The sequence below is a fragment of the Oryctolagus cuniculus genome, chromosome 17 (assembly GCF_051225735.1).
Source record: "Oryctolagus cuniculus isolate XC-2025 breed Fujian yellow rabbit chromosome 17, ASM5122573v1, whole genome shotgun sequence".
Lineage (NCBI taxonomy): Eukaryota > Metazoa > Chordata > Mammalia > Lagomorpha > Leporidae > Oryctolagus > Oryctolagus cuniculus.
Genome location: NC_142883.1, coordinates 53,257,716 through 53,271,767, shown reverse-complemented (window position 1 = coordinate 53,271,767; position 14,052 = coordinate 53,257,716). Strand labels below are relative to the sequence as shown.

The 14,052-nt window shown below is 59.5% G+C and overlaps 1 protein-coding gene across 2 annotated transcripts in view; it reads left to right on the top strand.

The window, feature by feature from the left end:
- Positions 1-11,836, top strand: part of PIK3R5 (phosphoinositide-3-kinase regulatory subunit 5) — a 72,482-nt gene extending 60,646 nt beyond the window's left edge. Inside the window, exons 6-19 of one of the 2 annotated variants that reach the window (XM_008270735.5) lie at positions 1,416-1,485; positions 4,062-4,236; positions 4,697-4,850; positions 6,075-6,158; positions 6,385-7,108; positions 7,219-7,378; positions 7,638-7,763; positions 8,127-8,252; positions 8,410-8,503; positions 9,003-9,079; positions 9,325-9,418; positions 9,493-9,575; positions 10,281-10,393; positions 10,496-11,836. In XM_008270735.5, the coding sequence (XP_008268957.2) occupies positions 1,416-1,485; positions 4,062-4,236; positions 4,697-4,850; positions 6,075-6,158; positions 6,385-7,108; positions 7,219-7,378; positions 7,638-7,763; positions 8,127-8,252; positions 8,410-8,503; positions 9,003-9,079; positions 9,325-9,418; positions 9,493-9,575; positions 10,281-10,393; positions 10,496-10,643 (2,228 nt within the window). In that variant the 3' untranslated portion in view covers positions 10,644-11,836. Of the gene's footprint in view, positions 1-1,415; positions 1,486-4,061; positions 4,237-4,696; positions 4,851-6,074; positions 6,159-6,384; positions 7,109-7,218; positions 7,379-7,637; positions 7,764-8,123; positions 8,253-8,409; positions 8,504-9,002; positions 9,080-9,324; positions 9,419-9,492; positions 9,576-10,280; positions 10,394-10,495 lie in introns of both variants that reach the window. The other variant, XM_002718969.6, reaches the window with a different exon arrangement.
- Positions 11,837-14,052: the final 2,216 nt, after the last annotated feature.

The window sequence follows — 14,052 nt, the reverse complement described above, 5'->3', positions numbered from 1 at the left end:
CCGGCACTGCCAGGGGTGGGTTGCGCCTATCCCCGGGACCCTCTCTCTGGGTAGCTACTTTTAGTCCCGTTTCTCAGAGGTGAAACTGAGGATTTGACAGTTAAGTAGTCTCACAGCCAACAGGAGGTCTAGCAGTTGGGATCAAGTCTGTTTGAATTCCAAAAATCATAGCATATCCTCCCGTGTGCACACCGACAGTTTTTCTCTGTAGTACACGAGAGCAGCCGCCAGGTGGTGCTCCACTCCTCACAGTTATCACCCACCTCAAAACTTTGAGGGACTTTGCCCTAGCGAAGTGGCCTCGGAGTAGCGCCTAAACAAGCAACAATTATATAATTCCACAAAAAGCCGGCAGTCAAAGCTGTTAGGTCTCCAAGTGGCATCATTTGGTGATTCCCCGCTTTTCACCAAACAAAAAATCATGGCCTTCCTCTTGCTAGCTATGACGTTGCAACCCCAGTCCTTGCCTTGCGTTTGACACAAGAGATGCCATTTCAGTGCCCTAGCTCAACCCCACTCCAGGGATGCCCCAGTGACTGTTCCTAAGCTCTGACCAGAAGGTTCCCACCCCCCATCCCCAGGTCCCCAGCCCTGCCTCAGTTTACCCCATCCATAGGCAGCTGCACTGTTGGCAAACCTCCTCCCCAGGGCTGACATGGAACTGAGTGCCCATTGGGAGGGGACGCTTTCCAGCCACGGAATGAGTCAGGGAGCAGGGCCAGGGGGAGATGTGTGGCCGACTCCTCAGTGTGTGTGAGGTCAGAGGGGCCCTGGGCGAGGCTGTAGAGGAAGGGGCCTGGGGTCAGACACCCCGCAGAAGAGACCACATGGGCAAGGGGGCAGGCCCTGAGGGGCTGCAGGCTGCTGGGTGAGGGTGGGGGCCTGGGGGCTCGCCGCCTGGTTGGAGTGACGCTGAGCGAGGGGGCCTGACACAGCCACTATGAACAGACACCCAGAGTGGCCAGGAAGGGCGCAGTGACAAGGACATGGGGACAACTGGGCAGCCAGGCACGCGGGCTGCCCCCGTACGGGGGAAACTGAGACCCAGCAGGAGAGTGACCACCACATAGGCGATCAGCCTGGAGCTCAGACTTCTCTCCCCCAGGCTCTCACCCTGTGGCCCCTTCTCTCCCACCAGGCTGCCCCAAGGTGGGGGCTGGGGCTGGGCAGGGTAACCAAGAAGGGGGAGGACAGTGGGGGTGGCTGGGGAGTGGGTGGCGGAGGTCACGAGGTGTCAGCGGGAGACGGGAGCACAGGGCCAGGCACCCAGGAAGGCCCGAGTAGCATTCTCGTTCTCATGGGCCACCTCTGGGATCTTCCAGCCCAGCTGGCCAGGAGCTGGCTTGCCGCGACCCAAGACTGACTGGTGTGGGATGAGAGATGGCCTTGAACTCTTTCTTGTTGTTGGCCCATAGGAATCTCCTACCAGCGACTGGTGAGAGCTGAGCAAGGTCTGCCCGTCAGGAGCCGCCGCAGTTCCACCGTGTGAGTGTCCTGGGCGGGGCGCGGGACCCCTGCCTTCTCGCCATCACCCCCCTCTCCCCAGTCCAGCATGCCCTCCACACCCCTGCACACACGCACGCACCACTGCTGCCCAGGGAAGCCCTTGGGGTTCCTGGTGGTTGGTTCCATGTAGAGTTCATGTTTCTGGGCTGAGGGTCTATCTGTGGCTTTGTCACAGGGCCTGGCTCAGTCCTGCCAGGCGCTAGCCACACGTGACCTCGCACCATCCTGACTTTCCCAAGTAGGAAGTTGGAAGTCAGAGAAGGCGAGTAGCTTGCCCAAGGTCACACAGCTAGCAGGGCTCTGAGCCAGGGTTTGAACCTCAGGCTTCTTCAAAGGTCTGTTTCCCACAATGTCTTTCTGTCCTGTTTAACCAGCATCTAATACGTTTTGTATGACAGCCTGAAACACACACACACACACACACACACACACACACAACTGGATCAAGTTCCATGACACCAAACTTACTCGTTACTCCACACGCGCCATGAAGCCATTTGGTAAAATAAGGACTTGCAGCAATAGCCAGGGTTGGACCAAGCTAAAACCAGCAGCCTGGAGCTCCACCCAGGTCTCCCATGTGGGTGGCAGGGGCCCAAGTATATGGGCCACCGTCCACCACCTTCCCAGGTGTGTTATCAGGGAGGTGGATTGGAAGTGGAGCAGCTGGGACTTGAACTAGCGCTCACATGGGATGCTGGTGTCGCAGGTGGCAGCTTAACCTGCTATACCACAATGCCAGCCCCAGAATGCTGTGGAATTTAGAACTTAAGAGTGGTTTATTTCTGGAATTTTGCACATAGTATTTTTCAGAGTGGATGGCCAAGGGTGATAGTCAGGGACTGCTGAGTAACAACCAGTGCCTCCCGGCACTCCCTGGGCTCTGTGCACTGTTCCAGTCATCTCTCCCCTATTCATGCATTAGCTCGTTCATTCCTCGGGCTCATGCTGGGAGGTGACGGTTTTCAGACAAGGGAACCCAGGCACAGAGAAGTGAGGGGGAAGAACCCTTGGGCAGAGAAATCATGCAAGCCCATGATTCCTGCACCCAGTGGTGCTCAGCCCATGGCCGTGGGAAGAATGGCCAAGGCCACAGCAAAGGAGAAGGGCCCAGTAAGAGGGCTTGGGATAGCCTGGACCCTGGAAGAGGGCTTGGGATAGCCTGGACCCTGGAAGAGGGGTTGGGATAGCCTGGACCCTGGAAGAGGGCTTGAGATAGCCTGGACCCTAGAAGAGGGCTTGGGATAGCCTGCTTCCTTTTTGCCACAGAGGGAGAAGTCAAAAGCAACTTCTCCCCGGATGATGAGGGCTCTGCCCTGTCTCTGTGCCCTTACCCCGACGCCCAGCTCTGGGACTGTCGTCCCTAGAACGTGGAGGGAACCCAGCCTGCACGGAGCTTCCTCGCACAGGGTTTGAACCCGGTGTGGAATAGTGAGAGAGCACAAACTGAAGCGCTTATGGATACAACTCCATGCTGGCTCAGATCCACCCTGAGACGCCGCAGGCACGGAGGGATTGATGCCGGGGCAAGTGATGGTGACTGGGCCTGGAGACCCGTGCTTCTCTCAACGTTTGAGCCGGTTGCTTCATAGAGAAATGCAAATATTGGCATCGACGGGGAACTTGGGTGTGCGGTGGGCAGGGAGATGGAGGCGGCCGGGCGCACATTCCCCTCCCTGCCCGGTGCTGGTCGTCATGACAACCTTGGGCGTTAGGAAAGGTGTCTCCCACCAGCAGGGGAATCAGAGGCAGCCCGCCATGTCACCTCATTCCAGGGGGACTCTCGAGCCCCATTAGTCCCTGGCCACACTGCCCAGCAGCATGTGAGCTGCCCTGTTCCCCACAAACTCCTGAAATGCTCCCCCCAGCTTCCAGTCCCCTCCCCCTAAAAATAAGACCCCCTTTGGGTAATCCTGCGTCTACTCAGATGTCGCCTTGGAGAAAGGGTTATGCAAAAAGTAAGATAAAATATATTTTAAAGGGCTGGCGCCGTGGCTCACTTGGCTAATCCTCCGCCTGTGGCGCTGGCATCCCATATAGGCGCCGGGTTCTAGTCCCGGTTGCTCCTCTTCCAGTCCAGCTCTCTGCTGTGGCCTGGGAGGGCAGTGGAGGATGGCCCAGGTGCTTGGGCCCCTGCACCCACATGGGAGACCAGGAAGAAGCACCTGGCTCCTGGCTTCGGATAGGTGCAGCGCCAGCTTTAGCGGCTATTTGGGGGGTGAATCAACAGAAGGAAGACCTTTCTCTCTGTCTCTCTATCTCTCACTAACTCTACCTGTCAAATAAAAAATATATATATTTTAAAAAATTAAGCTCAGTTCTGAAAAGTTCAGCTTAAAAAAATAAAACCCTCAAAAGTAGACCACACTTCTTCCCCTTGGAACAGGGACCCTGGAGTCCAGGGTCCAGCCTCCCTCCTGGCCACCTGCTGGCCCTGGCTCCAGCCCTACCTGGGATAGGGGGAGGTCCAGGCCTCGGGGGCGCTGAGCCCTGGCAGGCGGGGGCCGTGCGGCTGCCCATGGCCAGGTGCGATCGCCAATGCTCTGTGCCCCCAGTACTGTGCTGCTGCTGAACCCCGTGGAGGTGCAGGCCGAGTTCCTCGCCGTAGCCAACAAGCTAAGTGCACCCGGGCACTCGCCCCACAGCACCTACACTACCCTGCTCCTGCATGCCTTCCAGGCCACCTTCGGGGCCCACTGTGACCTCCCGGGCCTGCACTGCAGCCTGCAGGTAAGGGCCCCGGGGCTCTGCTGAGCATGTCCCTAGAGAGGCAGAGCCCCACCTGCTCCATCTCAGCTGCAGTCTCGGGTACACTGGCGTTACCCCGCCCTGAGTCACATGGCAGAGCAGTGGCTGGAGGGCTAGTCGGGTTCTCTTGGAGCCTGGCAGCACCTGGGTGCTGCGTAGGGTGCTGATACCTGGTACCTCGGAAGATGGCGCCTGTCCCGGGATTGGGAGTGAGCTGGTCTGGTTTCTGGTCCTAACCCTGTGACCAGTCAGCTGTGTCGCTCTAGGCAGCTCCTTCCCCTCTCTGGCGTTCAGTGGGGAGTCTGGAGGCCCTCCCAGCTCTCCAGTGCTCTGCTCTGGGCCTGAGAATGGAGGCAGGGCAAGGCCTGGCTCCCTGACCCGCTGGGAGTGGAGGCGGGCCAAGGGACCAGAGCAGACCCTATCTCCTCTCTTGGGGTTTCAGTCCAAGACCTTAGCCGAGCTTGAAGACATCTTCACGGAGACCGCAGAGGCGCAGGAGCTGGCATCTGGCATCGGGGACGCAGCTGAGGCGCGGCAATGGCTCAGGACCAAGCTGCAGGCGGTGGGAGAAAAAGCCGGCTTCCCTGCCGTCTTGGGTGAGGTTCTTGGGAGAGGGGCCCCATCCACTGTTCCAGTTCCCAAGGCATGCAGGCCAGCTTGGCCTGGGGGCTGTGCTCCATGCAGCCATTAAGGGGCCCAAGGTTTCCAGCACTTTGTTGCTCCCTCCCCTGGGACATCTTCCAGTCCACAGGGTCAGGGCTGGGTGGCTTGTGGGATAAGGAAGGGTGCTCACTGAGGACCAGAGGCATGGGGTTTTTGTTGAAGAAGCTACAGGGGCAGGTGCTGTGGCATCTGCACCCCATTTCTAGTCCCAATTCCTCCACTTCCCATGCAGCTTCCTGCAAATGCACCTGGTAGGCAGCGGGTGATGGTCCAAGTACTTGGGTCCCTGCCACCCTGGCCAGAGACCTGGATGGAGTTCCTGGATCCTGGGTTCAGCCTGGCCTAGCCTTGGCTGTTGCAGGTGCCTGGAGAAAGAACCAGAGGAGGAAAATCTCTTTCCCTCTGTCTTTGTCCCTCTGCCTTTCAAACAAGCAAAATTTCTTAAAAGATGCTACAGAAGCTGTGCACATCATTCCACATGGGCCTCTTAGAGCCCAGTTGAGACACACGGCCACAGAGTGCCTCAAAGAAAGTGTGTCTTAGGAGAAGGGAGCATAGGTCAGTGTTTTCTTTATACTGCTAAAGATCTGTTTATGTTTAAAAGGCAGAGTGACAGAGAGAGAAAAAGGCAGACAGAGATCTTCCATCTACTGGTTCACTCCCCGAGTAACCACAACAGCCAGGTCTGAGCCAGGCCAAAGCCAGGAGCCAGGAACTCCATGTGGGTAGCAGGAATCCAAGCACTTGGGCCATCCTCTGCTGCCTTCCTAGGCGCGTTAGTAGGAAGCTGGATCAGAAGTGGAGCAGCCTGGACTTGAACTTGTGCCCATATGGGATGCTGACATCGCAGGTGTCAGTTTAACCCCCTGTGCCACAATGCCGGCTCTGTAGCACGGATTTTAAGGAGCACTTAGCAGTTCCCATTGTAGAATTCCTTATAAAAATCTTAGGAGATGGTACAGTTTTTTCCCCACGTGATCACGGTGGAATGAGGCACACACATCCACCCCGCTGGCCAAGGCCTGGGAGCCAGGCATCCTCTGTCTCGCTGCCTGCACCCCTCCCGCTCTGGTCTGGTCCCCAGGACAGGAGCACGGGCCTGGCCAGTCTCCAGGGCTCCTCGCCAGCACCCGTGCCCTGCCCTCCTGTTCTCACAGACACTCCCAGAGCCGGCAAGCTCCACACCATCCCACTCCCTGTCGCCAGGTGCTACACCTACAGCTGGAACCAGGACAGCTTTGGTAAGGGGCCGGCTGGGGGTCTGGGGCACCCTTCCCCCCCCCCTCCCCCCACATACACACACCAAACTTGCTTTCTGCTCCTGCCCCTGTGCCACTGCCTCCCACCTCTCACCAGCCCCTCTACCTGAGCCGGCTCAGGCCAGCACTCAGGTCAAGTCTCGCGAGGGTGGTCAGCCCGCTGAGGATGTGCAAGGCCCAAACCCTACTGCCCTCTGCTTCCATGCAGACATCCTGCAGGAAATCCTGCTTAAGGAGCAGGAGCTGCTCCAACCAGGGATCCTGGGGGACGATGAAGAGGAAGAAGAGGAAGACGAGGAGGAGGAGGAAGACGAGGAGGACTCGGACGGGCATTCTGCCGAGAGGGACTCTCTGCTGTCCACTGGCTCTTTGGCCTCCCGCGACTCCACCCTGTCCCTTGCCTCCTGCCAGGCCTCAGGGCCAGCCCTCTCCCAGCACCTGCTGACTTCCTTCGTGGCCGGCCTCTCGGACGGCATGGACAGCGGCTACGTGGAAGACAGTGAGGAGAGCGCCTCTGAGTGGCCCAAGAGGCCCGGCCGCCAGGAGCGCCGGGGCCACCGCAGGCCCGGGCAGAAGTTTAACAGAATCTACAAACTCTTCAAGAGCACTAGCCAGCTGGTGTTGCGGAAGGACTCCCGGGGCCTGGAGGGCAGCCCGGACTCGGCCCTGCCCCTGCGGCGGGCAGGGAGCCTCTGCAGCCCCCTGGACAGCCCGACCTCACCCCCGTCCCGGGCCCAGCGCTCCCGTTCCCTGCCCCAGCCCAGGCTCGGCACCCAGCTCCCCAGCTGGCTGCTCACCCCCGCCACACGCCCCCAGCGCCGCCGCCCCTTCCTGAGTGGGGATGAGGACCCCAAAGCTTCCACGCTCCGTGTCGTGGTCTTCGGCTCTGATCGGATTTCAGGGAAGGTGGCTCGGGCTTACAGCAACCTCCGGTGAGGGCCATGATGGGCGCGTGGCCCTGTCTGGGGGATGGATCCAGGACCAGGGTCTTGGGATCCACGGGGGACCCCGGGGCTCCCTCTCATCATCATCTTCTCACCAGGACGCTGGAGAGCAGCCGCCCACTCCTCACGCGCTTCTTCAAGCTCCAGTTCTTCTACGTGCCTGTGAAGCGAACCGGAACCGGCTCCAGCACCTGTCTGGCCCCTCGAAGCCAGACGCCCCCACTCCCCACAGACTCCCCGAGGCACCCCAGCCCTGTAGTAGGTCCCCAGCCCTGGGCCCAGTGGGGGTGGGGGACAGTTAGTGGACGTGAGTGAGACACAGTCCCCCCAGGAGGCTGTTTGGGGCACCTGTGTGTAGGGGGCACCTCGTCCTGCCCCGACCTCACTCCCAGGTCCCTGCCTGCTCCTGGGTGGGAGGACAAACACTGAAAGTTGTCAGACTCCCCCGGGGGCAGCGAGGGGCTCAGCTTGGGGCTGCAGGTGCTGTCGTGGGAATGATGCTCACCCCTCCCCATAGGAGCTGGGCTCGGCCCCGTGGGAGGAGAGCACCAATGACATCTCCCACTACCTCGGCATGCTCGACCCCTGGTATGAGCGCAACGTGCTAGGCCTCATGCACCTGCCCCCGGAAGTCCTATGCCAGGTAGGTGGCCCCTGGGGTGGGGTGGGGGTCGGGTCGCTGCCCAGCCTCACGCAAAAGGCTCTGGGTTTTGGGGGGAACCGAGCTCGAGACCTTGGGAAAGAGCAGAGAATGCGGGTGAGAAGCGGGACTGAGCCTGAATCTGGGCAGGATTTCACCTCCCTTCCTCAATTCCCGACTTGTGCAGCTCTGCCAGGGCCGTTACCCGGTGAGGGAGGCGTGGAGGCTGGCCCAGGGCCTCCCTGCCTCCTGCTTCCTCCTCACATGTCCCCTGCTGCCTCTCTCCCTGGGCCCCGGCCCCTCTCCCTCCGTGCATCTCCCTGCCTCTGTTTCCCTCCCGCCGCCTGTCCACCTGGGCCGCAGCAGTCCCTGAAGGCTGAAACCCGGCCCCTGGAGGGCTCCCCAGCCCCGCTGCCCATCCTGGCTGATATGCTGCTCTACTACTGCCGCTTTGCCGCCCGGCCGGTGCTGCTGCAGGTCTATCAGACAGAGGTAAAGCCCCAGCCCACCCCACGCACTGCCTCCTTCCCCACGCTCCCGGCCCGCCCTGGGCAGCACTGCGCAGGTGCCGTCCTAGGCCCCGCCCCCCGGCAGAGCCGGTGGTCAGCCCCCGGGAGGGCCGCACTGATGCACCCTCGTGCCTCTCCAGCTGACCTTCATCACGGGGGAGAAGACCACGGAGATCTTTATCCAGTCCCTGGAGCTAGGTCACTCTGCTGCCACGCGGGCCATCAAGGCTTCTGGTGGGTACTGCCTGAGCCCAGGCGGAGATAGACAGGGGGTGGTGCTGGGGAGGTGGGGCCAAGGGAGGAGGCTGGCCTAGAGAGGCAGGGTTTTGGAGGAAGAGCGGAAAGAAGGGGCCTGGGATGACCTAGAGAGGTGGGGCCTGGGAGGAGGAGCCTAAACAGGTGGGGCTTGGGAGGAGGAGCCTAGGAAGGCAGGGCTTGGGAGGAGGAGCCTAAGGAGGCGGGGACCAGGAGGAGGGGCCTAGGAAGGCAGGGCCTTGGAGGAGGAGCCTAAGGAGGCAGGACCAGGGAGGAGGGGCCTAGGAAAGCAGGGCCTTGGAGGAGGAGCCTAAGGGGGTGGGGCTTGGGGAGGAGGAGCCTAAGGAGGCAGGGCTTGGGGAGGAGGGTTCTAGGGAGGCGGTGCCTGGGGAGGCCAGGCACAGGGGGCGAGGGCGCGTGGAGCTGGAGCCACAGAGTCCATGCATGGGTTTGAAGGATGTGTCTGTGCATGGCACAGGCCCCGGAAGCAAGCGGCTGGGCATTGATGACGACCGGGAGGCCATCCCTCTAACACTACAGATTATTTACAGCAAGGTAAGACCGCCTTGGGCCATTCCCCTCTCTTGCCCTGTGGCTGAGCCTTCCGCCACGAGAGCCAGACTCGTGTGCCTGCATCCCAGACTTCAGGCTGCAGCAGGCTCCTCGGGCCCCCCTCGTTGCTGAGGGAAGGTGGCAGAGGGACGGAGTGGACACCTCCCTCCCTCGGGTTCTGGAGCCTCCCCCGAGGCAGTGGGCCTGGGAGCTCTGGGCTGAGCGGGCGGGCTGTGCTACATTTCCAGGGCGCCATCAGTGGGCGAAGTCGCTGGAGCAACCTGGAGAAGGTCTGTACCTCTGTCAACCTCAACAAGGCTTGCCGGCAGCAGGAGGAGCTGGGTGAGTCGGGCGGGCCGGGCGGGGGCCAGGCGGGGAGGGGTTCTGAGCTGGCCTCAGCCAACCTTGCCCTTCAGACTCCAGCATGGAGGCCCTGACGCTACACCTGACGGAAGTGGTGAAAAGGCAGAACCCCAAATCCAAGAAGAGCTTTAACCAGGTGAGGGCCCCCCTCGCCTTCGAAAAGCCACCCCCACAGGGGGCTCGGGGGAGTGTGTGTGCCCATGTGCATGTGTGTGGCTGTGCCCATGTGCATGTGTGTGGATTGCACATACAATGTGTGCACCCATGCACCTGGATGGGTGCACCCATGTTCACGCTCATGCCTGAGTGCATGTGAACATGCATGTGTGGGTGTGTTCACATATGTGTGCATGTGAGAGGGAAACAGAGGTGTTCACAGCGGGGCCTGTGGTAGGCGAGGAGAAGCAGGGTGAGGGGTGAGGTTTGGGATGTACCTGGGTGTCGACCAGGGAGGGGACCCTGTGAGAGGGGGTGTGTGTTGGGGTGGGGGGGAAGGCTGTGTGATGGGTGCGAGGAGAGAGCCCCGAGTTGAGGCAGAGGGGGCTGTGTGTCAGGGAGCCCCCAGACTCTCACAGTGATGGGCAGTCTCCCTAAGGGCGGGGGGTACTTGCTTTTTCCAGACTTGGAGAAGGGCAGGGCCTGCTAGAAGCCTCAGCGTGCGCACATGCATGCACACACACACACACACACACACACACCAGTCTGGCCATTAACCCTGGAGAGCCGCCAACCAAACCCCTGCCTGTGCCCCCATTAGAACTCCCCCCGACAGCCATCGGCTCTGAGGGCTGGCGGCGCCACACGCCCAGGCCTCCACGGCTGATGTGGGCCTCCCTTGCAGATTAGCACGTCCCAGATCAAAGTGGACAAGGTGCAGATCATAGGCTCCAGCAGCTGCCCCTTCGCCGTGTGTCTGGACCAGGACGAGAGGAAGATCCTGCAGAGCGTGGTCAGGTCGGGAACGGGGGTCCCAGGGGGCGGGGCAGCCTCCCCGCTCAGACATTGCCAAGGATCCGGAGGGATGGGCACCTGCCCTTACCCTGCTGTGCCCCCTAGGTGTGAGGTCTCTCCCTGCTACAAGCCGGAGAAGAGCAGCCTCAGCCCACCGGCCCAGACGCCTCCCGACCTGCCGGCCCGGGCGGCCCCTGACCTCTGCTCCCTCCTCTGCCTGCCCATCATGACCTTCAGCGGGGCCCTGCCCTAGCCCGGCCCTGGCTGCACGCTGGATGGGAGCTCAGAGGCAGCTTCTGCTGTTCACCCACTCTGAGGAGCCCTGTGCTAGGGCGGGCTCCTCCTGTGCGCCCTACCTCAGGCAGGGGGCAGGGGCTGGATGGTTTCTGGGGCCTCCAGGATCTGGGAAAGAAACAGGCCTTAGGGACAGAGAGGCCTGGCCACGTAGCCATTCAGATAAAAGGAGTGGCCGAGCTGGTCTGGACCCCTTCCCAGTACGGAGACTGGAAGCTGCAGGCTCTGGGCTGGGCTGGGCCCACCTTACTTTGTTCAACACACGTGGGGATCCCTTTGTGTCTGGCGCTCAGTCCTCCCTATCCTGGGGTTCCCGTGGTAGAGACCTGGGCCGGACGCTTCCTTCCTGACCTGTAGTCCCATCCCCTGCACGCCGGGCAGCAGCACGCACGCTCGGCCTGCTGGCTGTGAGGACCTGGTGCGGACCCCCTCTGGAGCCCCTATCTGGGTCTCAGATCCTGGGGACATGGCACTGGCCGCTCAGCGAGCTTCTGGCTAAATGCCCCGAGGACAGCTGTGACCTTCGCTGAGCGTCTGGAAGGGAAGACCTCCTCCGAGGGTGGCAAAGAAGTGGTCTGCAGAACGCCTGGCCCGGGGGAGGGGCTCGGGAGAGGTCAGCACCTTGCTGTCTGTCTCAGGCCATGGGGGTTCTCTCACTGTCCCCGGCTGCTCCTCGGTCACTCATTCCCAAGCCACGCTTGGGGCACTAAGAGGCTGTCCAGGGGGTCTTCCAAGGGAGGCCTTGCCTTGGTCAAGGTCAGAGGAGTGTGGCTCGGGCGCCCCACCCTCCACGGCCTGCCCTGTCTCCACCTCTGGGCTGTGGCCCCGCGTGTACACTCCTGCATCCCTACATGTTCAATGGTGCCGTCTGGACCAGTGGAGTGGAGGACGGGGTGACTGGGCTCATAGACTTAATGCTTGACCTGGAGGTGGGTGCGGGGGAGGACATGGGACCTGGGCATGGAAGAAGTGGGCAGAGCCACCGTGTGGCCCCCCCACCATGCTCCTGTCCCAGCTCCAGGCTCCAGAAGAGAGGCTGACTACGGGCCTTCAGTGCCTTTTACTGTGTGAGTGGTTGTCCTACGGTGATCAGTAGATGGACCTAATGTATGGAATGCATGATTGTCAAATAAAATCTTGATTTGTTCTGTAGCTCGTGGCCTATGGTTATTTTGCTGTATGATGATGAACTGTTTGTTGCACAATTGACACAAATCATTTCGTGTATAGCAGAATTAAGGCTTTGGGGGAGGATTGTTGAACGGTTTGTAATTTGACACTCAATAGGATATATATTTGAGCTAAAATGTCTCCTGTGGGCCCTCATCATGCATACCCACAAACAAAATATCCTCTACCAGAGAACTCAACCACTGGGCTGCGTGAGGAATCCGAGCTCCTATGTCCAGTTGCTCCCTGTACCCCAGGCCCCAGGGAGGGGATGGGCCCAAGGCTGTTGTTGCTAGTGGGCGGTACAGAAGACTGCAGACCTACTGTGCAGCTGAGAGGAAGGGAAGAGAGCTCACATAATGGCCCTCTGGACCTGGGGCCGCTTTGTGACTTGGATCATAGGGAGAGAGAGAAGAGGAGGCGAAGGGTGGTGGAGGACGCCTGTGACTCTGGGAGAGGTAGGTGAGCACCAGGCTCCCAGGACCATGGCCTGGGATGGGCACAGGAGGAACCGTGCGATGCTCCCGCCTGCCCCGGCCAGCTAGGGCATATAGCTACAGTTCCGTGCATTAAAACGGTGGTGATCTACTTTGCTCAAGCATCAACAAGACAGCAATGGATGAGCTCGGAGTTGGTTGGATTCGAGCTGCAGGTCGGACTCCCACCTGCTCTGTGGGACTCTCGGGCACCTCGGCCCAGCGCGCCAGCACAAGAGGGGACAAGCAGGGACGTGAGGAGCCTCGTAGGGCTGGGGCAAGAACAGGATCTCCTCTGCCAATACTCACGTGGCCAAAATCAACGAAGCTCATCACCCCGTGGATCTGATAAGCGCAGCAGCAAATCCCACACAAGATAAAACAAAATCCCTCTGACAGTCTTTGCGTGACCCGGTCTAATGATGGAACATTCTATCAGATAGCCCGGCCAGTCTTCCTCTAAGCTGTCAGTGTCACAGAAACCCAGGACAGACAGCAGCAGCAGGGTAGCCTGGATTGGAGCCTCCACCAGGCAGGAGGCATTCATGAAAGAACCAGTGAAATCCCAGTCAAAGCTTAAAGGCTCACTAGGCTAATCCTCCACCTGCGGCGCCGGCACACCGGGTTCTAGTCCCGGTCGGGGCGCCAGAATCTGTCCCAGTTGCCCCTCTTGCAGTCCAGCTCTCTGCTGTGGCCAGGGAGTGCAGTGGAGGATGGCCCAAGTGCTTGGGCCCTGCACCTGCATGGGAGACCAGGAGAAGCACCTGGCTCCTGCCTTTGGATCAGCGCGGCACTGGCTGTGATGGCCATTTGGGAGTGAACCAACGGAAGGAAGACCTTTCTCTCTGTCTCTCTCTCTCACTGCCTAACTCTGCCTGTCAAAAAAAAAAATAAAATAAAATAAAAAAAGGCTTTAAGGCATCTGGAGAAGACGGTGCATTCTGTCTTCAAGGTATCAGCAATGAAACTGACAGCCCCCTTCTCAACAGAAACCACGGAAGTCATGGGACAGCAAAGTGACATTTTTTAAAGTGGTAAAAAAAAAAATCCTGCCAACCTAGAACTCCATACCCAGAATGAGCTGACATTATTTTTTGTAAGATTATTTTATTTATTTGAAAGAGAAGTATACAGAGAAAGGGAAAGGTAGAAAGAGGTCTTCCATCTGCTGGTTCATTCCCTCAAATGGCTGCAACAGCCAGGGCTGGGCCAGGCTGAAGCCTGGGGCTCCATCTGGGTCTCCCACATGGGTGGCAGGGGCCCAAGCACTTGGGCCGTCTTCTGTTCACATAACCAGGGAGCTGGATCAGAAGTAGAGCTCCAGCGCTCAAACTGGTGCCCGTATGGGATGCTGATGTCACAGTCGGCGGCTTAACCCAGCGTGCCACAACGCCAACAGTATTCTAAAAAAACTCCAGTGTGGTTCACTAGAGACATCCTTAAAATACAAGACTGCAGAAAGGTTAAAAGCCAAACGGTAGAAAGGATAACATGTAAAAAAAAAAAAAAATAAGGTGCCATTGCACTCATGGCCAAAGCCTTTAAGAAGTATTGTAGAGGGTAAAGAGGGACCATTCACAAGGCTCAAGGAGCCAGTTCACAGAAGAAATCATAATTGTGAAGGTGCACCCCGTAACAGAACGTAAAGCGATGTCAAGCAGAGTTGGCAGGATTGGAACTCTCTGCAACCATAGTGGGAGATTCTGTTATACCTCTCCCAAT